The sequence below is a fragment of the Synchiropus splendidus genome, chromosome 11 (genome assembly GCF_027744825.2).
Source record: "Synchiropus splendidus isolate RoL2022-P1 chromosome 11, RoL_Sspl_1.0, whole genome shotgun sequence".
Lineage (NCBI taxonomy): Eukaryota > Metazoa > Chordata > Actinopteri > Syngnathiformes > Callionymidae > Synchiropus > Synchiropus splendidus.
In genome coordinates, this window is record NC_071344.1 from 7,715,260 (window position 1) to 7,736,692 (window position 21,433).

Genomic DNA, 21,433 nt, shown 5'->3' on the forward strand with positions numbered 1-21,433 from the left:
CATCCATTTCAGCTGTTAGCATGTGTGATGTCATTTTCAAGCTTAGTGCATAACACACACATGAATGGCCTTTCGCACTCTGGAAGCTTGACGTGGAAACAAAGTGATGCTAACTCACTCCTTAATTGACCAAGTGAGCTCGGAAACATTATCTGCACCTCCACAGATGGTTGTAATTCCTAATCCACGCTCAGTGACAAATCAGAAAATGGGTCACTGGCAAATGTGAATTACATGGATATTTAGTCTGAACGCCCTGACATGGAGAAAATGGAGAGTCGATTTTAATCAGCCGAGGCTGACACGACATTCACCACAGTGCGCTGCGGAAGTGAGAGCAGCTCCAGCCATGTCAGAAAAGAAGCGGTGTTCTATATTAATGTGGTTCCTCACCATGCGGAAGCAGCTCCGTACGCTGGGCTCCACGTTGCTGCCACCGAAGGCAGCCACTTCGCCCAGCTGTCGAGGGATTTGGATGGCTTCATGAAGCAACAGGCTGAGGTGCCGCTGGTCCGTCAACCCTCCTGGTCCAGACGCTTGTCGGAACAAATCTGCACCAGCATGAATGGCTTTGTTAAACTGGTGCGTACTAACACTGTTGCATTCAAAGCGACAAGATTTCTGCTAGTTCATGGTGCGATGCTGTGTGTTTCATGAGATTCTGGAATCTCACCTCAAAAGCCGTCTCTGTTGATTCTGCCAACACAACCACAACCTACAGCCTTCTCTCAAGTCGATGGGCAAAAGGATCCTGTCCTCTCAGCCCACTGCAACCTCCAATTCAACAGTCGACAGTCACCCACGCTACACTCACGCGCAGACCTTCTACAAACTGGAAAACCTATATTTTTCATGACTAAGAACTGATGGCCTCCACTTCTGATGACTTTGCAGAATCGCTCATTCCCTTTGCTGTACTTCTTAAGACAACAAACCAGGGCGGTGGGTTGCATAACGTGTCCCTGAAGCACCTTCTGAGCGGCTCCAAAGGAAAGAGTGCAGCGCACACTCAATGAAGCTCCTAAAAAGCAATATATTCCCTCAGTCTATTGTGGGGCACCACTCCATTAACTCCCCGAAAAAAAGGCGCCACTAACTTCTCTATATTATATAGTATTCAATAAAGACAACAAAAAACATTAGTGAGAAGCAAGAATATAATGAGGAGCATTTATTTATTTATTTATTTTTAAATAAAAACACAAAATAGAAAAGTAACTATTGGGACTGAGCTGGGTAGAAAACACTGATTAGAAATAATACAGAAAAAATACTGATGAGAAATAATAATGTTTTTTTAATAATAATAATTTAATAATAATTTTTAATAAATAATTTTTAAATATATAAGACGTTTGACTAGTATGTTATTACATATCATTACATGATACTAATCAATATATAGGTATAAAGTCCCTCAATATAATTCAGTACAAATGTGTGAAAATGATCAATAATAATACAAATAAAATTGTGAAAATTGCATTAATTGTTGGACACCTGGGATGAGAATGGTGACAAAAATGGCGACAATAATAATAGAACATGTCATCATTAGAAGGGAAAATAATTAACATGAGAAATAAAGGTTTCACAAAAGAAATAATTTTAAAGTGTAATAAATACCAAAGAAAAATGCATTTAGAGACCCATGAATGAAGATTAAATGTAACAAATGAAAAGCATGAGGAGTGAAATGGCAACATTTCCTGAGTTCGTGAGGGCAGTATGTGGCCACCAGGCAGCGACGATGAGCGAGTGAGGGGTCGTTCTGCTCTGTGAGAGAAAGGTCTTCATGAACAGAGCAGAAAGTTGTGGCCCAGGGAGGGTGATTCTCCAACTCTACGTCTCCTCACCAGTTGCTCCAACTGGAGACATTTGACATCCAATGACGTCTTTAAAACAAGGATGTGACCGGAGTGACATACAAAATTGTCAACGACATGCGCTAGCAACGATGACTGAATGATCCAGCCTTGACTCGACAAAACTAGGTAGGTTAAACTTTGTAATGACTCTAGAGTTTAAAACATTACTCGAAAAGTAATATCGAATTCATCCGTGATGAAGTGAAGTGGAATATTTTCTATAGTTTAATTCTACCAGAGTCCAAGAGCTAGAAAGTTTTTTTTTCTTGAGAACTAAAAAAGGTCCTCTTGGGAGTGAAAAATCGGTCTGAAATCTGTGAAACTTAAGGGTAATTTGGGTGTGCAGTGTGAGACTGCTATTAATTTTTGATAAGTTCCAGGCAGCTGAAGAGGTGCCATTTCACCTCCTGGGCATTACAGAGGTGCCCTTGAGCTAAGAACTAAAACCCCCAAATGCCCCGGGCCCCAGGATGCCCCCCATCACTCTGAAAGGTGTAGTCCTGAATCTTGATATATTGGTGTTTGGTCTTGGTCTCCAACTGTGTGGGCATGGATTAAGAGAAACTAAAACTGATCGATGGAACTTCCAAAATATATGTATTTTGGAGGCAGAGAAATAAGTATGAAGCCACATGGGCACTTTTGTTTACCACAACAGAGAAGACTGACCCAAACAGGCCTGTAAAACAGCAGGTTTTCAGCATCATTAGCAGCACTTGTCAGGCTCATACCGAGACTTGATTTCACTCTAAATATTATAACACATCTGCATGCACTGCTTCAGTTTGCACCGTTTCAAAATCTTCAATAAAAAAAAAATCCCATCACTCATCTCTTTGACTTTCATTTTTTTGTGTGTTTGTGTGGGTTTCCATCCCGCAATCCAACAACATACACAAGGGAAATGGAGAATGGATGGATGGAAGTAAAAGGAATTCACCATGTTCAGTTACTGATCTATCTATCCATCTATCTGGTAACTGTATCACCAACATCCTTCTTCCAACTGTCTCTCCTCCTCAACTATGTATTTTTTTCTATCCTTTGCTCATGTTATTCATTAAAATTTTCATCATCATATTCCACCAACACAACTTTTGCTCATACATAAATGACTTGAATGGAAAGCATTGTCACTGCGTATTCTCATTGCCCCCTGACTGTCACAAACAGGATACAAGGTTTGTCTGCCGTTGAGTAAACAGATGCAGGAAGCTGTACTGCAGAAAATAATAATGCTGGAGGAGCTAATTAATTTCCCTGAGATGCACGCAGGCTTTTGGTGTTCTTCCCACGACATTCTTCTTAAAAAAAGTGTCACTTCAGCATTTTCTTAAAATTGTGTTGCATGAATAATGATGTATTTATCAGAAGGCAGGGCGGTTACGTAGTGGTGAGTGCCTCAGGTCGCAGGTAGCTGGGATAGGGACTCGTGAATGAAGATGAATTGAACAACAAGTTAGAATTATTAATGACCCTGTCCTCTGGTACTTAATAGACGGTGAAAGCATGCGGCAGAAATTTTGGGACTATACGCTGATAATCTTTTCCCGCTGTCTGAACCCTGCATGTTAGACAACAGTGCGGCTAATATATGGATTTTTGCAGGCTACAGAGCATCATGCAGCCAAAATATTGAGTCTTGTCACATGAAATCACAGGCGTTTCATTGACACCAAAGCGCTCAAAATGCGCCTGTGTGTCCGCAGCGCCGCCAACACAGCCAATCTTGTGAACGACCAGAGATGAGAAGCAGCAGCTGAGACCGGCAGTGGTGTCGGAACTTTGGACAGGCAGGCGAAACCAGTGCATTGTGAGCGCTTTAATGTAAATGTGAGGAAGTCATGATTCAAGTTCAGAACATTCATGAGTCAGTCTCCATGCTGAACCCCAGTTTAGAAGTGAACCTTTGAAGCCGGGTGCACCACTGACCTTCCTACAGCTCAGACAGCACCACTGCACCCGCGGCTTATAGACCGCTGTGCCTTACGTATGAACAAGCTCTATTTCCCTAACAAACTAAGGTTATTTTCTGTTCATGTTTCTAGCTACTTTTAGACCATTTCATAATAACTTGCTAATCTGTTTTGCCTCTGACCTAAACTGCTCTGGATTTTATGATTGTTTGACTTCCCCTGACATTTAGTCTTACAAAAAAGCTGATAATCGGTGTTCAGAAGTGGTGAAAAAAAAACAAGGATTCTCTTTATTTGTCTCAGCAGAAACAGGTTTTACAGCAGCAACAAAGCTGTGGCGTTTTTATTTGGAGATTGGAACATCGGATTTCACGATGTTAGTTTTCGGGAATAAAAGTGAGTGAAATGACAAGGCGTGCGTCTGCCCGGTCTCCTCACAGATGAAAGCGCCTCTTTTGAAAGAGTGACAGGCCTTATAAGAAGACTTCACTCACGCCGAGGCTCCTTCTCACGGAGGAAAAATGTGCCGTCAAGCCAAGGTGCTTCACAATCTCTCAGGCAACACCAGGCAGCAGGAACAATTCACACATACATGTCAAGCGGCGATCATTAATCTGTCACATGATCACTCATAATTATTTAGTCATCAGCCGCTAAGTGAACAATGGAGCAATTGTTCTCTGTTCCAGAGTGAGATGTTAACAGCCGTGTGAGCTTTTAAAGTCAGCGGGTGACGTGCGCTTTTAGCTAAAGCTACAGTTCTGCTGCGAGCGGCGAGATTTCTGCCGTTATAGTCCGGAGTGCTGGGTCCTGATCCTTTGCTATGGCAGTGGCCCGGGTCAGCGGCAGGTCCGTTTCAGGGCATGCACCGCTCAAACAATTTAGAGACATTCGTCTCCTTGTTTAAAACTGTAGGACACTCCTCCACTTCAATCCCAACCTCAAACATGAACGAACCTGCATTATACCGAGACTGGCTCAGGCAGGAATCGCACCTGTGACGGCCTTTTCAATAACAGCCCACTGTGCTCTTCACCATGCTTGGTCAGCAGTTTGAACTTGATTTAAACATTCGTCTTCCATGAAGTTTACTCCTGTTACAGCCTTTTGAAACTTGTTAAGTGATAAACATTTCTGTCAACACACTCTTAAAAGCATAACAACAAAGCATTTTACATTCAACCTTGACAGTCTTGCCACTCAACACATCCTAACCTCACTCCCATGGCGTTATATATTGACTTTGGGAGATTATACTGACAAGAAAGGCAGCCTTCATCACGTAAAAAAAAGGGGCATGCTGCCCTTTGCGCTCAGCAACGCTTTATTTTTCTACCCCCATGTGATATGCTCCATGCACCCCAGTGTGATGTGTGCAATGCACCCCCTGTCTGGGGCATATTCTTTTAGACTATATTGAAAAAGGGCGTGAGGATGGGTTGTGTCAGTTGACGCATTTGATTTGAATAAGTGTCCAACATGCAGTTACAGCGTTTGAATGTCTGGGGTGATGGCGCCTAGGGTGATGGTCAGCCGGCATTGTCGCATCACTTGTGATGCTACTTGGTATATATCGTACTGTATGTGACTTGGGAACAGTGAGTCATGCTCTTGATCACATGAGATACTATACACACCAAGACGTGAAAGAGCAGAGCACTCGGAGTGCCGCTGCAACCCTTAACCCACCTTTTGTTTAAGTGTTAGAAAGTCTAGGAAGCCCAGACCCGCAAGTTAAATATCATTGCTGTTATTTATATATTGTCATTAGTGTACTCTTACACGATCAACAAAATATAGAAACTGATGTTGTTGATTTCACCTGAAATTACCAAAGCAAATAATTATAGTTCCTCTTGGATTATAAGTACATAGTACCTCTTAAGAAGGTGTTAAATGATTTTTATCCTGCCTGGTGAGAATGGGCTTCCACACAGAAGAGCTGCCAAACTCGCCCAACACTGGACGATCCTCAATATGTGACGGCTTTGGAGCAGGAGTGTGTTGCTTTGCTGAACATTGAATCCATGGTCCAGTTGTGGTGGACCAAGAAACATTGCTGGTGGCTCTTTCAGCAGTGAACAGAGGACCCCTGCAGTTTTGTATGTTAATGGAAAATAACTTCTCAGCCAGTTGTAATTCCAAATTTGACATCTCCTTTTTAAAAGATTAGATTACCGATCCAGCACTTCAGGATCTGAGGTAGAAATTCAATTCTCCACCTCTGAGGAAAACTGTAATTGCAAAAATGATAAATTAACCTTCAGATTTGATCAAGGTTCTTGATCTGAAAGAACAAAATGGAATGCTTTTGCTGTCCACTTGCATAAGAGATTATAAAAAAAGTTTTCAAACTTACATTTATACTTCTCCTGGACGTCTGCGTTGCACAAACTCACCAGGCCCATCTTGAAGCTGAGGACGCGCATTTTACCATTCCGGGCGCTAGAGATAAAGGAGCAGAGAGAAGTGGCAGCGAGGTTAGACGGGTTCGACTGTGAGTAATCTCCAATGACGGTGTGCTGAGTGTTGGTAGTTTATCTGACAATAATTGGAGGAAGAAGCAGAGCAGGCATTAACTGGGTCAGCGCAGAGGAGTCCAGGTCACTGAAACGGTGTGAAATTGTTTCAAAGTGCATCCAGTCACTGAAGACACTGCTGGGATTATATGAACGTATGTGCTTCTGCCTTAAGGAGCGATTGCAACCCCCTCCTCCCGGTGAACACTCGCAGATGTGGTCTACATGTTCGGCTGTCACCTGACTGGAGAATGAGCTGACACACGTAATACAGTTGTGTGGCAACACAAGTATTCACTCACTCTGAGACGCCTAGACTGTGACTTTCATAGCTTCATACTCCTCCGCTGCTCTTTGTATTTCATCGTCTTCAGAGACTTCAACCTTGAAAGTCACATGACGGCAGGCAGCTTGAGAAAAACACTGTTCATTCAGCAACTAATTTGAAGTTTATTGAAGCTTTTTTTAGAAACTCATTTGAATCACTAAAGTGGATTGAACTAGTGTATAGTCAGTGAAATCGTGCCTTTAACCCGTTTTTTTTTTTCACTTGAATCCAGGAAAAAATAAGTCACAGTTTGATGGTGAAGAAACACTGTAGTAAAAAAAAAGCGAACCAGGGAAGGAGTTAAAAAAAAGTGACAAAACAAAAAGGATAGGTATGAAAAAAATATCTAATCATATAAGATAAAAAATATATAAAATTGTTTACATTTGATAAATAAAGTCCTTTTGTCAGGGGCAACAATGAAAAGGAAGAGTTGGCAAAGAATATACTGTATAAGACTACAGGGAGTCACATGACTGGGGAGGAATTCACTGTACCCTGACAGAGCAAAGAGGACCATCACCTTGCAACTGCACACACATGGCAACGTGCTGGCTGGAATAAGGACAAACAGAAAACTAAATAAGTTGCAAAGTGAGTTACAGCGAGAAATGGTGGGCCGAGTTACTGCACATAAACAAAGGTGCTCGCATGTGTCAGGTGGAGGCGCACAAGGAAGGAGGAGGGAGGCAGGGAAGAGATGGGGGGGACATATCCCACAGTGGACACATCTGTCTGCTCAAGGTCAGTTCCCTGGGGAACACTCAGTGTGATGATTTAACCGAGCAGAAATAAAAACAAACAGGGACTGAAGAGCTCAGGTGAATCTCCATCAGTCCACTGTGCACGGTTCCTGACCCAAATGATGTCATTTGGTACTTTTCGGAGACCGTTGAGGACCATGTAGATAAAGTTTTCACACTAAAACCTCTGACAGCATTTTCTAAAAGACATGAAAGTCAACTAAATGTCTGAAAGTCTCCTGTCTCAAGAGTCTTCTTCTTGTATACATTTCAAGATTCAGGAAACGACTTAAAAGCGTTCTCCAAATGTACAGTTCTTTTCTCTGTAGACGTCTTGAAGTGAGGGATTTAATTGGAACCCTATGGTGAAGTGCACTTGGCCTTCCGACAAAACGTGGTTGTATAACCAAGTGTCAGTAAGCTGTGATCGTGTCAAGCTCATCTTATCTCCCAGTCAGGAATTAGACAGTCAGTCCATAGTTTCAGCTTCCAAAATACTGCATTTAACTCCACTCAAGTACATTGATGTTTACTCTAGTCAATTGTGCTTTGAAAAGCATTGGAAAAGGTCACACCACATGCTCCAACTTGAAGTGGATGAGACCTGTCTCTTCAGAAGGGGAACGTGCTTCTGAACAATGTCATTGAGTTTCAGTTGTGGAAAAACAAAGCTTTTTCAGGTTTAACACTTGAATCCAAATATGTCCCCAAATACAGCGTGTCAAATACATCCCGTATTTGACGTTAAAATGAGGCAAACCATTACTGAACTAATACTGGTCATGGTTTGTTTCTCAGTTGGAGATGTCCTGAGCGCACCACAGCACTGCCAGCTCTGTGTCTCTCTGAGTGACAACAACATTTCTGAATCTACCAGAACAATGTCAGGTTTGAGAGCGTTGATGCTGCAAACCCTCCAAGAACTGTTGACTGTCGACGCAGAGCTCGTACATATTACATTTATAACATTAAACATGTTGAGTTTTGGTGAAAGCTGATGGGTAGTTGAGGGTTGGAGGGATTCAACTTCTCATACGTTTCAACTTATTTGTTCACTGATAATGAAATTGTTCAGCTATTCGTGAAAGAGTTGTTGTTGTTGTTTGATCTGGGATTGAAATAAACTTCTACAATTACTACTAGTACCACCACTTCTACTACATAAAGATCAATATATCTTCAATATTTGAATGATGGTTGATTAAGTCAAAGAAGCCACTGAGTCTAAGTCGCCACTTAGATCTCGTAATTGCTGGGCCGACTCTGCGCCGAAGTGACGTGTCTCTTACTGTATTTTGTGGCAACCCTCAGTTCAGCTCAGCTCTGGAACATCCATACCCCATTATCTAATACTCAGAGCAATACATAGTGGCTCTATACTTCAGTGTGATCAGTTTTAGAGTCATGTATGTAAACACAGGCAAAAGGACCACAAGGGCCTAAAGCATTCAGCATGGCAGGCGTTTCTCAGTCACTGGTTCCACCATGTCAGCACCCTCTTCTTCGCCGTATTGTTCTTGGTTTTCTCCTATGTATGTATTTGCTATTCCATTCTCTTTCAACTTCACGGTGTTGTGTTTCATCATTATAACCACCATTTCAAGGTAACAAAGGAACATAACCTGAATATCCAAAAGAGGTGATTTTTCATTCTAGAGAGTTTCTCAGACACTCAGGAAAAACACGCTCGGAAAGGGCCAACCAACTGTCAGCGCGTATCATAAACACCCCGTGTTTGGAGCTGCATGCCATTGTCAATATGCAGCCCAGCGTGGCTCCTCAGGGGACGCGTCACTGCTGGACAGCGTGAGTCACTGCTGCAGGAGCAGCAACGCACACAAGCCCAGTGATATATAATGCAGATGCAGTAATAGTGCAAACAAAAACAGACGTCTCATTCAAATGCAGCGTGGATATTTATCGGAAAGCTAAAAGGCAATTACAGAAGTGTATGCAGAGGCTTTCTAATTGACTCATTAACTTCAAGTAGTTAAAAGGCAGGCGGAAAAATGTACAGCACTCTGGAGGTAATTCTTGGATTTTACTCTCAGAGTTTGTCTGTCCAGAAAAAGAGTCATTCAGGAGGGAAGGCAAGGCCTGTGTTGATGCAGAAGAGGATTTCTGTTTCTGCTGCGACTCAGAGGGGATGGTTGGTCCTCTGCCTAGACATTGTTACCGGAGCTTATGTCGAGCTCTTTATAGATGACTGTGCAACCAGGCAGTGAACCAGTTACATCAATCTGCAGCCTGGCTGTCAGCCGGCACGGGGCACATTCTTTAAATAGTAAACTGGAGTAAATGCTCATTGTAGTGTTTGAATACAATGTTGAAGGGTGCTTTACATATATAACTGTAATGCTGAATGTAGACGGGAATACAGTCATGTCAAAGGTTTTGTATCCAACATCCAAATAATTCAGGAGAAGATGATGAGTCTTTATTTAGTTGCTTGCCACAAGGGTTTGTTTTTCATTCTTCTATAATTGCATGCTGTAAAAAGAAGCACATTTGAGATAAGGACCAGAGTTTCCAGATGTGAGGATACTCAGGACAGAGTCAAATTGTTCTAGGATTCAACCTCACCTGAGGTGAGAAACCTTTTTTTTGGACTGTCTTTTTAGGTTTTAACATTTTTTAGGATAAATATTTGAACAGCAACAGCAAAAAAAAGTGTTTGAAGAGCAAACTCTGCTCATGTAAAATAGGCCAATACATTTTAGAACAGACAGAATCCAATAATGAAATTGGAAAAAGCACATATAAATGAAAGGTTTTGATTGGTAAAAGTATACAGTAAATGTAAATTAGAATAGAAAACTGGTAAACAAAGAAACAAAGCAACAAATAAATGAAGGAAAAACAAACCAACAAAAAGATGTATTTGCTGTCTTTGGTTGGCCAAACAAGTCTGCCATCAGACCACTCTGACCTATTTTGTGCATCCACCCCAGTCCTACCATCTGCTTCATGTCCTCAATTTAATGGAATAAACATTATTAAATAGGTATAATAATAATAAAAATCCTTATTTTACATGTTTTACATGTCTTTAGAACTGAATACAAGTGGGCATGTTTGGTCTTTCAATACCGTCTGTTAACACAGCAGCTTGGGTTGAAAGCAGTTTAGAAAACCTGGCTGGAAACAGGGAAAATGTCTTTGTTTATCAGACAGAAATTAAGCTGACTCCAGAGAAAGTCAGCATTTGCAATATAAATATTTCATTCTGTTAATCACGATTGATTTATCGCTTCACCACTGATGTGCAATTCGGACTTCAGCCTTGCTCTACCAAAATCTGCTTACAATGAGTACAACATCCCGGCCCTCCAACAACAAGTGAACGCACCTGTCGTAGACGTTGAGCAGCCAGTTGAGACACATGTCCACACACAGTGGGATGTTGACCAAGATGGGTCTTTCCTCCTCCAGTCGTTCGTACAGTGCTGTGAGCCCGTGGATCACCTCCACCACGTCCATCACATGCTCCGCCTGCTGCAGGTCCTGCTCCCGAAACACCTCCACGAGGTTGCTCAGCGCCACCAAATCCACTACAGAGCACAGAATGCAAGCAGTTTGTTAGTTTCTTGAATATGCATTCAACATAATGACGCTACCACCAGCCCTTCTAAATCACACTGTCAATCGAGCACAAGTCTAACATTCAGGTTGGAAGCACATTTGTGTGGTTCTTAACAATAAGACGACCCTGATAAGTGACAATCTTAGAGGTGCTCCACCTTGCTGGAGAGAATAAATAGTCACTGAATTGTAGCTTTGCTGAGTGACCAGGGTCCTGAAGCACAGTGGAAGACATGAATAGTTAGGAGGCGGAGTAACAGCTGCCACAGGTGAGCACCACTGGAGCTCACATTTACAGCTGCCACATCCACTTTCATGAACAACTGTTGACAAAAAAAGGCTGCAGGATTTGGCCACAACACCCAGCCGGGGAAAAGATGGATGGGTATATGGTGTAGTGACTTCATCACCCTGAAAATTCAGAATCACTTAGAAAACAGTGGCAAAGAATGCATAAGTAAAGTGAAACAAAATTCATTCTTCCACACTTTTTATAAACATAATGCTTTTTTTTTTTTTTCAAGAATCATCATAACTTGAGAAAGGAGATAGAATATTTGTGTGTTTTTTTCAATTGGAAGCTCAAGAGATTCTGGGAGACCAAGAGCGATGATATCAGTACCTTTGATGTTCATGTGAAAAAATGTACCACCTCTGAGTCTAGAATAAACAAATTGTCAAGTCAAGAGACTTTACACTTTACAATCTAAGCATGCAGCTGATCACCGGGAGAGCAGATGAGGAGAGGATCAGCTTCTGTGAGCATTCTGTCCACAACTTCAGTGTCTCTGGGAGATGAGGAACAACTGTAGGCGCTAGCAAAGCTGCGGTGAAAATTGTAGCAGGGCCCTAGCCTGCTATTTCCTGTGAAATAACAGTCTATTATAAAAAAAAGGAAGAACAGGATGCAACCCAGCATGAGGTCCTTCTTTCAAACGTCTGAAAAGCCATGAAGCCACGAATGACTCTTTTCACTCACTAGAAAGTTCAAGCTGCTAGCTCTCCACCACTACTCCACTTCAAGTATCACTACTTAGTGGCTTGTTGTTAATGAAGGAGAATAATGTTGAGCAATTTATATCAAACCAGCAGCATAATTGGAGAGAACGCTCAAAATGTTTCGAGCAAAGAACCCACGCAAGTCATGCAGCAGCCGGGCGAAGAGGCGCAGGCTTTTAATATAGAGGTGCATTCAGCCTCAGAGGGCGTGACCAGGAAGCACCAGAGAAGATACCTCAACCACCTTCTCTCAATGTGAAGGAACAGCTCTCGAGTGGTTGTGCACCTGTACTTGTGGTTCTCCCAGCAACAGTGGCCTCAAGAGGACATTCAGTGACTCTCCCAATACCTATATGGCATAAACCACTATCAAGGAGGAGACCAGTGCACCGTCCGGCCGTTACCCATGATGCACCTGCAAACATGCAAGGCCACATTGGAGCAAGGGTTGCACATACTGTAGATGGCTCTACAGGCATCATCTACATGGATATGTGGAATTTTCATGTCTCATACATAGTATAGAAGTTATTTCAGGCTGAAATTGGTATCATGAAATCTTTATTCAGTGGGTGTAAATGTATTTTGTTGCTGCCAGATTTTACACTTACAGAGTAGATTTTTCCCAAACTGAGGCAGATTAATGGGTTCAGTAACCAGTACTCCAGGAGTAACCGACAGAGTGATCCTACACTGATCCTAGCCACACAAATAAGCACCTGAACTGAGGAACCCAGCTGAGGGACAAATCCAGGAGAAGGCGCAGGGATTGTGCTGACACAAACTATGATCCATACATGGGGTTTCTTTCTTCTGATCTGGGGGCGACTGGGTTTTCCCAGTTCCAGTCAGTTTATATCTGTGCTTGGACGTAAGATATCACCAGCTTAATTCCCATGGAAAATATTTCCAGAAACCTTCTGGAAATTTTCCACCTCTTTGGAACCCTTACGTTCGACATCAGCACATCACAGCAACACTGGCACAGAAATCACAACAAAAGGCCTTAAAGCTAAGCTTGCTAACATTGTACAGACAGTCCACCATTAGACTCGGTGCACAAAACAAAGGTATGTCATCTTCAGAAAACGAGGCCCCCTCTGGTAATATTGGATCTCTCCCTGTTTATATCAGGATCCTCGCCACAGCAGATGGAAGCAAAAGTGAATCTTACTCACCCATTCCCCACTTAACCTCGACCAGATGTTTCTAGAGGGTGACACAAATTCGATTTTGCTCTTCCAAACTAATTTAATGGCCCATACGAGTGGAGCTAAAAGGGTGTCCGTTGCTGTGAGGGGTAATTGGAAAGCATGATAATGAGGTATAAAGGAGCAGGGAAGTAGCATGCTCTAAAAATGTAATTCTGATGAGCTCTTACACGCCGCTGCTCAATCATTCACAAAGGCAACGATGAGAACTGAGGTTTCTCCACTTACCGAGGAGACTAGCAATTACATTTTGAGATGACAGGAGACCAGAGGAAGGTGTGATGTCATGAGAAAAAGAGGGAACAAAAGAAGGAAAGTGTTTTTGTATCACTGGTTTATAAAGAGAGAGATTGTTGTGGTGTAAATGAATAAGATGTGTTTCGGTGAGTTGAAGCCTGTTCTGATGTGGCATAGCGGGGGTGGAAGGTTGGAAAGAAGACGATGTGAATGACAGAATAGGGATGGAAACTGCAGTCAGATGAAGTGAGGTACATGAGAAACAAATTAATCGCTTAGAGTGAGAGTGAGAGACCATGAAGCTCAGCCCTGCCAATGCGGCATGTACAGAGAAGGCCTGCTAAGCAGAAAATATTCCACCTTCTCAACTCCAGCAATGAAGCCCAAATACTTGTTGAACTCATGTTCTGTTATCACAAAGTGAAGAAGACACCTGCGACAAGTGTGAAAAGCAAATTTAAGTATTACTGAACTTTGCTCTTTCACTTAAACCGTTGAAGGTGTTATGGTGGGCATCTGTTTTCACTTCATGGAACTGAAGAAAGAGTTTGAATCGTCTCTTATTTGTGTCATAAATAGCAGCCAGATTGGTCTGAAGAATTTGTTTGTCATGTGTTTCTTTAATGAAACTATTGTGGTGAGGCGAAATGGTGAACATTTTTTTTACATGTGCCAGTGTCCACTCAAATTTGAAGGAAACACTTTTAGAAGGAACGGAGTTTTTAAATGTATTTCAAGAGAACGTAAAGGAGTCTATATATATATATATATACATATATATATATATATATATCGTAATTTTATGGGCAGATGGATCATCAACTTCCTGTCAGACATGCAACACTCAACCTGGGGAAAGAACTAGCATCAGCAGCAGCACCCCTCAAGGCTCTGTCTTTCTTCCCCTGCTCTTATCCCTGTACACAAACAGCTGGACCTCATGCAACTACAGTATCTCAACAACCTACAGTATCTCCGAAGGAGACAACCAGAACAACCAGCAGTGGAAATGATTGTGGACTTACGAAAAGCTCGAGTGACCCCCACCCCAACTTGCTCAGCCTCAGCATCGCCACAGCAGACATCATGTAGTTGAATGCCCTCTTCACCTGAGACTTGAAGTGAGGGATGAAACATCAGTCTCATCGTGGAAGAAGGCCCAGAAGCAGAAGGACGTCCCGCATCAACTGAGGAACTTCACCTCCAAGCAAGCATGTGATCAGCTGTCCCTTTCCACCCCTCCAGGACCCGTAGGTGTCAGGACATCTAGATGTGCAGGCAAGACCACAGCGGACCCGCTCACCTGTTTGTCTTCTTCCCTTCACACAGCAGACTGGTTCAAAATTCTTTTGGCTGATGCTCGATTTGTATTCATTTGTGCTCTTTTTTTTTAAGTCAGTATTTGCTACTTAGCACCTCCAACTTTCACTTTAATGTATTATTTTATTTTACTTAATTGGAACACACTAACAATAAGCCGTTTTCTGACAGAAAATGTGACCTCAAAAAGCTACTTTCAGTGTTCCTTTCCAGTAAATGTTAAAGCACTTTTTTTTTCAATTCTATAATTAACTTAAAACCCTATCTCCCATCAATATTGAAGTGAATCCATAGACAGTCCATCCACTCTACTCATATTCACTCCCATGGGTGCAATCTACTGGTATCCCGGCAGGTAGCAGAGCACTTAGCAACATTGCAGCATTGCTGACACAAATAGAATAGACGGCTGGGTACGTACATCTGAGAGCCTTCTGTACCCGACGCAGCTTCATCGCTGTCCTGTATGCCGAGAACTTGATGTTGTTCAGGTCCGCTAATGGAGAGAGAGAGAGATGGGAAGCGATAGGAGGGAGAAGTGAAATGATTAGATTGAACAATCACACCCCACAGCGATGCATCCTGAACATCACAGCTGTGAGGGCTCTTCACCCCCCGTGTCATTTATCATCTAAGTGTTCCAATCTAGAGATGCAAGTGCATCATCCTTCTCTGGACAGGGAGGATACAAATGTTGTGTATTCAGATGCAGTCCAGCAACATTAAGGAAACAGTCACACTGTATTCACCCCCTCATGAGGAAACTTCCTTCCATCTGCTACAACATCGAGTGACTTTGGCTATAACCCAGCAGGAATGGAAAATGAAGCTGCAAGCAACCACTTACTCCATTAATCTGGGCCCTTGATCCTAAAACAAGGGTGTTGTTCAGTCAGCACTTCTCGCCTTAAGAGGGTAGTAGCAGTATTGTGGCCAAGTGAATGCTAAACACACAACTTCATCTCTGAATAAACTACAATGCCTCGTGGAAACTGTTTTTTTTTTAAAGTGGATAACAGATAATGAGGTATTATTGCAATTGCAGATGAATAATTTGAAAATATCCATCTTACAGCACCGGTAGGTTCCGGTTTTATTTTGATTTAGGTGGCAAGCTCTTCAAATATTTTTTCTGACTGTTGGTATCCATTTTCTGTAATGGTCTATAATGATGTGTACTTGTGTTTTTCCCCTTTGTTTTCACCTTGGAAGTCCTGCTTTACAGTGAATAGCTAACTTTCCAAAGCCTCTTCTTGACTTTAATTGTAAAAAGCGATGAGCAGCAAGCCTAGTCGATTGTGGCGCCAGTTTCATTGAAAGCCGTGTGGCGCTGCAGTCAGCCCATCGCCAGTCACAAAGCACTCACAAGTGGTTAGGCTGATGCCAGACATTAAGGTAAACAGCGTTTTGGCCTCTTGTAAACACCAAAATGCTGCCTTTCTCAGCAAATAACTACCATTGCTAAAAACTAAAAGCTTTCTGAAAACGTTTCTGTGCTGCCGTGTACATGAGGAAAAGGTGAGTTTTTGCTTCGCGAATGTCACAGTATATGCCAGCAAAATGTTGACAGTAGAGCTTGTTGTGCTACTGATCATGTAAGAACTGTCCCACAGCGCAGAGAACGCAGACAGAGGAGGCGCACTGGTGACATCATGAGAGCATTATTGGGCGGCCGAGACACAAAAAACAATCTATAATAGTGATCGACTTTCTCCTCATTATTGGGATCCACGTCCAAAATCTATCAGTAGCACTTTTGAATTTAAATAATGGAGATCCTTCTGAACAAAATCGGTCATCGTTTCATCCGCTATATTTTGACACAATACAATAATATTTTTTAGATTAGAGTCTCACTTCAATATCTGAGAGCCAGTGAGCAGCTGCGCATGCGTGAGTTCAGGCAACAATGATCCGCTGAAATAAAATGACTTCAAGACGATTGATGGTGAATAAAATTTGGAATACATTATACACATTCAGTGAAGATCATTAAATCATATTTGAATGCTGATCTCATCCACAAATGCACGGCTTGATCCGCTTGTTATTAAAAGTCTCAGTGGCTCATAACCACCTGCTATTAAAAGCAGCATTCGTTTTACATTTACACAAACGCTCGAGAGCGAGTAAGTTTCGGTATTTCAGCAGACCGTGACCTTCCCCCCGACAGCCTGCCCTGCTGCACAGTACTTCGTTTGTTCATACTTTCCTTGTGCCTTTTGTGAGAATTCAGCATCCAGCTTTAATCCAAGTCATTGAACCATTTAGTTTGATAAGTACCGTGTTGCATGTTCAAGAGATCACAATATCTCCTTCTAGACCGATCGCTCCTCACACATTTTAATATATTGAATGTTTGTTGATCAATAAATATGATCAGGAAAGGCAGATTTGTGGAATAGAAGTGCAGCTTTCAGAATCAGGATCGAGCTCAGAGATGGTTCTTGACTGTTTTGCCGAGGCTTTCCTGACAAATTGTTGCTGCCTCGGTAGCGACATGCACAGTTTCCAGTTTGCGTTTTCCGAGAAAGAGCCAGACAGAAACAGATTTCACGCATGATTTCTTCACTGTAAACTTATAACGCCAATAATTATCAAGTGACCCATCTGAAACAAGGGATTTTGGCATGCACATAAGTGAGAAGCATCTTCTGTGGAACAGTAAGAGTTTGTTTTGCAGCTTCTCCATGCCACCCAAGATAAAAAAAAATATATAATGCAACAACTTGCATTTTCAGTTCTGAATGTCAACATCCTACTGTAACGTGTCTTTGGGCTGTTCGACAATATGAAGGGATGTGCTAAACTAAATATATGAACTGATTCCCCAATGAAACCGTTTCTCTGTAGTCTATTTTTTTAAAAACTCAGACACAAAACTTCATATCGCGACGTATAAAGGTTAAGCAAGAGGCTAATTAGTGCAGACAATTAGGGCACCGCAGGTTAATGAGATTACAGATGACGTCCCCCGGGATTTGGGTCTTAACAAGCAGAGTGAAGGCGCCTTGAAAGCAAAATCTGAGCGCTGTCACAACTGAGTTGGCAGGAATGCTCTCGACTCACATGGGGTCTGTAATTGTCTCCTTACTCACCCAGTGCTTGGTACAGCTCTGTCATCTTTGGATGGTCCCAGCACGTGGTCTGGGCCTGATGGCTGAGAGAGAGAGAGAAAAGCTTTTGAAGCAGGCAAGTTTTGAGGACAAACATCTTCAACTTCAAGGCAAAAGTGGAGCACAAATGAGACTGGGACAGTCATGTGGTTGATGGTGCAGCTGCCAGATCACAAAGTAGTTAAGTAAAAGTGAAAGAGATGGGCAGCAGCAGGAGAGTGAGAACAGGCATGTGTCGAATACAATAAGAGTTGACGTTCAAATACTCCATTTTTATCCTCCTAACAACACACTCTGCCAGGAGCTTAAAAGCCTTCACTTGGAGGCACAGCCGACATAATGACATGGCTTCTGAGAAAAAACTCGTGAGGCAAATACCAACAGCAGAAACATCATTAGAAAAAAAGGAACCAGAGGAAGACGGCTTTCAAGGCCCGTACAAAAATGCTTTTCGCTTCAGCTGTTCATTGATTGTTGGCCACTTTAATGCTGCATTGATACTAATTACACCTCCATTGATTCTGTTGCGCAGTCCATAAAGAGCTATTGGGTTAAAACCAGAGCCAGGAGGTTTTGTTGGAAACAATTAGCCATGGAGGACGGCAAAACTTTGACAGGGAAGAAAATAGATTCTAGAAGCAGGAAGACACGTGCACATGTGCATGGTTCATTGATAAAAAAAAATAATAATCCAGAGCACTTAAAAATAAAATGGCGTGTGGTTCAGCAAACAGTTTTTATCAGTAGCTCACTGGAGTGAAAGCACTGATGTGGCTCTCAGTTTAACCAACAAACAACCCAGTGACATTTGTTCTTTAAGCCAAAACAGCTTATTCTCATCCTGGCGTTGAACTGACCAGAGAATTCACCTAAAACCTATGAGATTCTGTACGCTCATTTATGTTTTCTCTAAAGCCACTCCCATTTGTTAGGAGTTGAGAAGCAGTCAAGATATATCATGAGGCATAACTGGCATAGTAGACGCTTGCAGATCCCAACACAATTCCCTTTCATGCTCAGAGTTCAGTAGATTTCACACAGAGTTCAGTAATGAGCTTCATACCCAGAAAGGGTGAGGAAATGATGTATTATTTTAATCTCTTTCACCTCTTAAATTGAGGTAAAATAATCGGGATATGCATCACTTGTGGCCATTTCCATGTTGTTAAAAATAGAGGACCATCTCTGGTCTGCAATTGTTTATTAATGGGCAGCTCTGGTTTTTTGGCATTTCCCATCAGGGTTTGCCACGTTGAGTCAGCCCCACCCACCCTTGATCACCCTCCCTAGTCACACTTGTCCTCTTCATATCCTCCTTTATCACATCCATCAACCCGACTGGTTCTGCCAGGCACATCTATTCCCAGCATTCTGAACATGTTGCCCTCTCTATTACTGACTAAGAGTGAACCCATCATCACACTACACACAGCTCTGTTTTCTTTTTTTAACGTCCTGCATTGTTGAATTCGATACCCGTGTTTTATGACATTTGTCGGACCAAAGTCATTTTATTTTGTGTCCGAGTTTTAAGCACATACAGTTGGCTGAGAATTACATTCAGCACTGATTTAAAGTGTACCAAAAACTGGTGATATTGAAGGTGTGTACAGGCTCCATGAATCGACAGCCTGATCTCTTACAGAGGCTGTGAATGTTGACAATTAATATGGAAACCTCTTAAAAAGTAGATGACAACGTAATTCAGTGAAAGATGGAAAAGTGATTGAGTGTTCAGTTCAACATCACTTGTAAGGTCCTGGTGAGAGCTTAAAGTGGTCATCACCGCATATTCTTGGTGTAACTCCAAACTTTAATCTGGAACATCAACAAATGCAACAGACTTCTGCGTCAACATTGGACGTCAAAGTCCGCAAGTGAGAAGGTATTGTCTCACATTCTGGTTGGACTATCAGTAACAGACTGCCCAATAAATATCCGTTTTTTACGGCCAGCAACTTGGACTGTAATTTGTCTCCTAGCATGATTTTAGCTCACTAGTTTGGTATCTACAGTGTGACACCAAATCGTACGCATGACCTCTTCTACTCTTCTTAATGTCACCACCATGAATATCTGTCAGGCAATGATCCATTAAAAGCGAGGCATAAATAAAGGATAAGGCAGAAGTCATTTCCTACCGTGATGTATTTGGTTGGCTACTGTATACGTGTAAAAGAAACTGTGCTTTCTTCAATTCAGAACATTGTTCTTTAATCTTATTAAGGTCACAAAATATGTTTCCATCAAACAGCATTAACGGAAGAACTACTTTCTTCCACTATTGGACTCTTTGTGTTTCTACTTACTTGATGTAGTAGGGCACTTTGTTTGGGGATATGGCTCGTTCCCATGGTATCTGCACAGAACCTGCGTAAGGAACACAAAAAATATTTTTCGTGGTACACTGAACAGGCGTTTGGAAGGGGCTGCCCTGGTAGAATGGTGACACAAAGGGGACAATCAACCGTGTCAGCAGTCCACAAGGTGTTTCTTTGGCTGAAGATAGTACCACTGCGTGTACACCACCACAGGGTTTAGCTGAGGATGAAAAGAGAAAAGTGCTTACGGAAGCAGGACGACAGTGCAGTCCCATCATATTGACTCAGCAGATGTACATAACAAGACAGAGGTAGAGCGACAAATGGAAAAGAGAAGAAACTTGCATTTCAGCTCAGACTTGGAAATCCAGAGAGTACAAGATCACTGCATTGCTCTGAGGTTTGGCTCAAATGGAAACGTGTTAATAGTTGATGAAGTGATAATGTGCTGCAGGAATGTAAGACTCGAGCTGAGATTGAGTCTTGCTGCCATTACGTCACTCTCCGAAATGGTGAAGGAGAAGAGTTTCGGGTTCATGACTGTCTCTGAAAAAGCTTTCCAGTTTCTGCTACGAGCATGTTGCCAATATGAATCACAGCTTAAAGAGAAAAAATATAAAATGATCCCAGTAGTACAAACAATACTGTATAAAACACAACAGTTTTATTCCAGACAAGAAAGACAACAAGATTAAATTATTAACAGATTCAGTGGTTCCAGAACTCGAACCAAATCAAAAGGTTCTTGGAACCATTTCAGTCCCAACTCCACAACGTGTGAAAGCAGAACCAAAACAAAGCTCCGTCTAAAGACACAGTTTATGATTGTAGTATTAAATTATTTTATTATTTATTATTTCGATACATGGAAGTCTTAATAATGACATTAGCTAGTTACTCAGACTCCGAGTCACAGTTGGATTGTTAGATGATTTATCAAATGACTTAAGGTTTCAGTTATTAACACATGCAAGTGCAGTGTTTGCAGTCACCCACACTGTGAACACGTGCCATGTATTTTTCACCATTGATGGCTGTGAAGTCGTTTTAATTCATCAGAGCTGAGACACAACCTGAGGCGCTCCAGTTCATAACAGCATCAACACTCACACACGCAGCAATCACGTCAGATATTACAGAGTGACTATTGTTAGAACAGGGAATAGATGTAAGATTAAAAATTGGAAGACATCACACACAGAGAGAACTGGGTCTCAGCCTTCATTTAACTAGTATTCAAACTCAAAATTGCTCTATAGTGGTTGGAGACAGA

At 42.0% G+C, this 21,433-nt stretch overlaps 1 protein-coding gene across 5 annotated transcripts in view; it reads right to left on the reverse strand.

Moving 5' to 3' along the window:
- Nucleotides 1-21,433, reverse strand: part of drp2 (dystrophin related protein 2) — a 200,856-nt gene that overhangs the window by 27,789 nt on the left and 151,634 nt on the right. For all 5 annotated transcript variants that reach the window (XM_053878675.1, XM_053878677.1, XM_053878672.1 and 2 more), the window contains 6 exons: nucleotides 20,149-20,209; nucleotides 17,822-17,883; nucleotides 15,145-15,219; nucleotides 10,724-10,925; nucleotides 6,144-6,229; nucleotides 394-551 (listed from right to left, as the gene is read on the reverse strand). In XM_053878675.1, coding sequence (XP_053734650.1) covers nucleotides 394-551; nucleotides 6,144-6,229; nucleotides 10,724-10,925; nucleotides 15,145-15,219; nucleotides 17,822-17,883; nucleotides 20,149-20,209 — 644 coding nt within the window. The remainder of the gene's footprint in view (nucleotides 1-393; nucleotides 552-6,143; nucleotides 6,230-10,723; nucleotides 10,926-15,144; nucleotides 15,220-17,821; nucleotides 17,884-20,148; nucleotides 20,210-21,433) is intronic.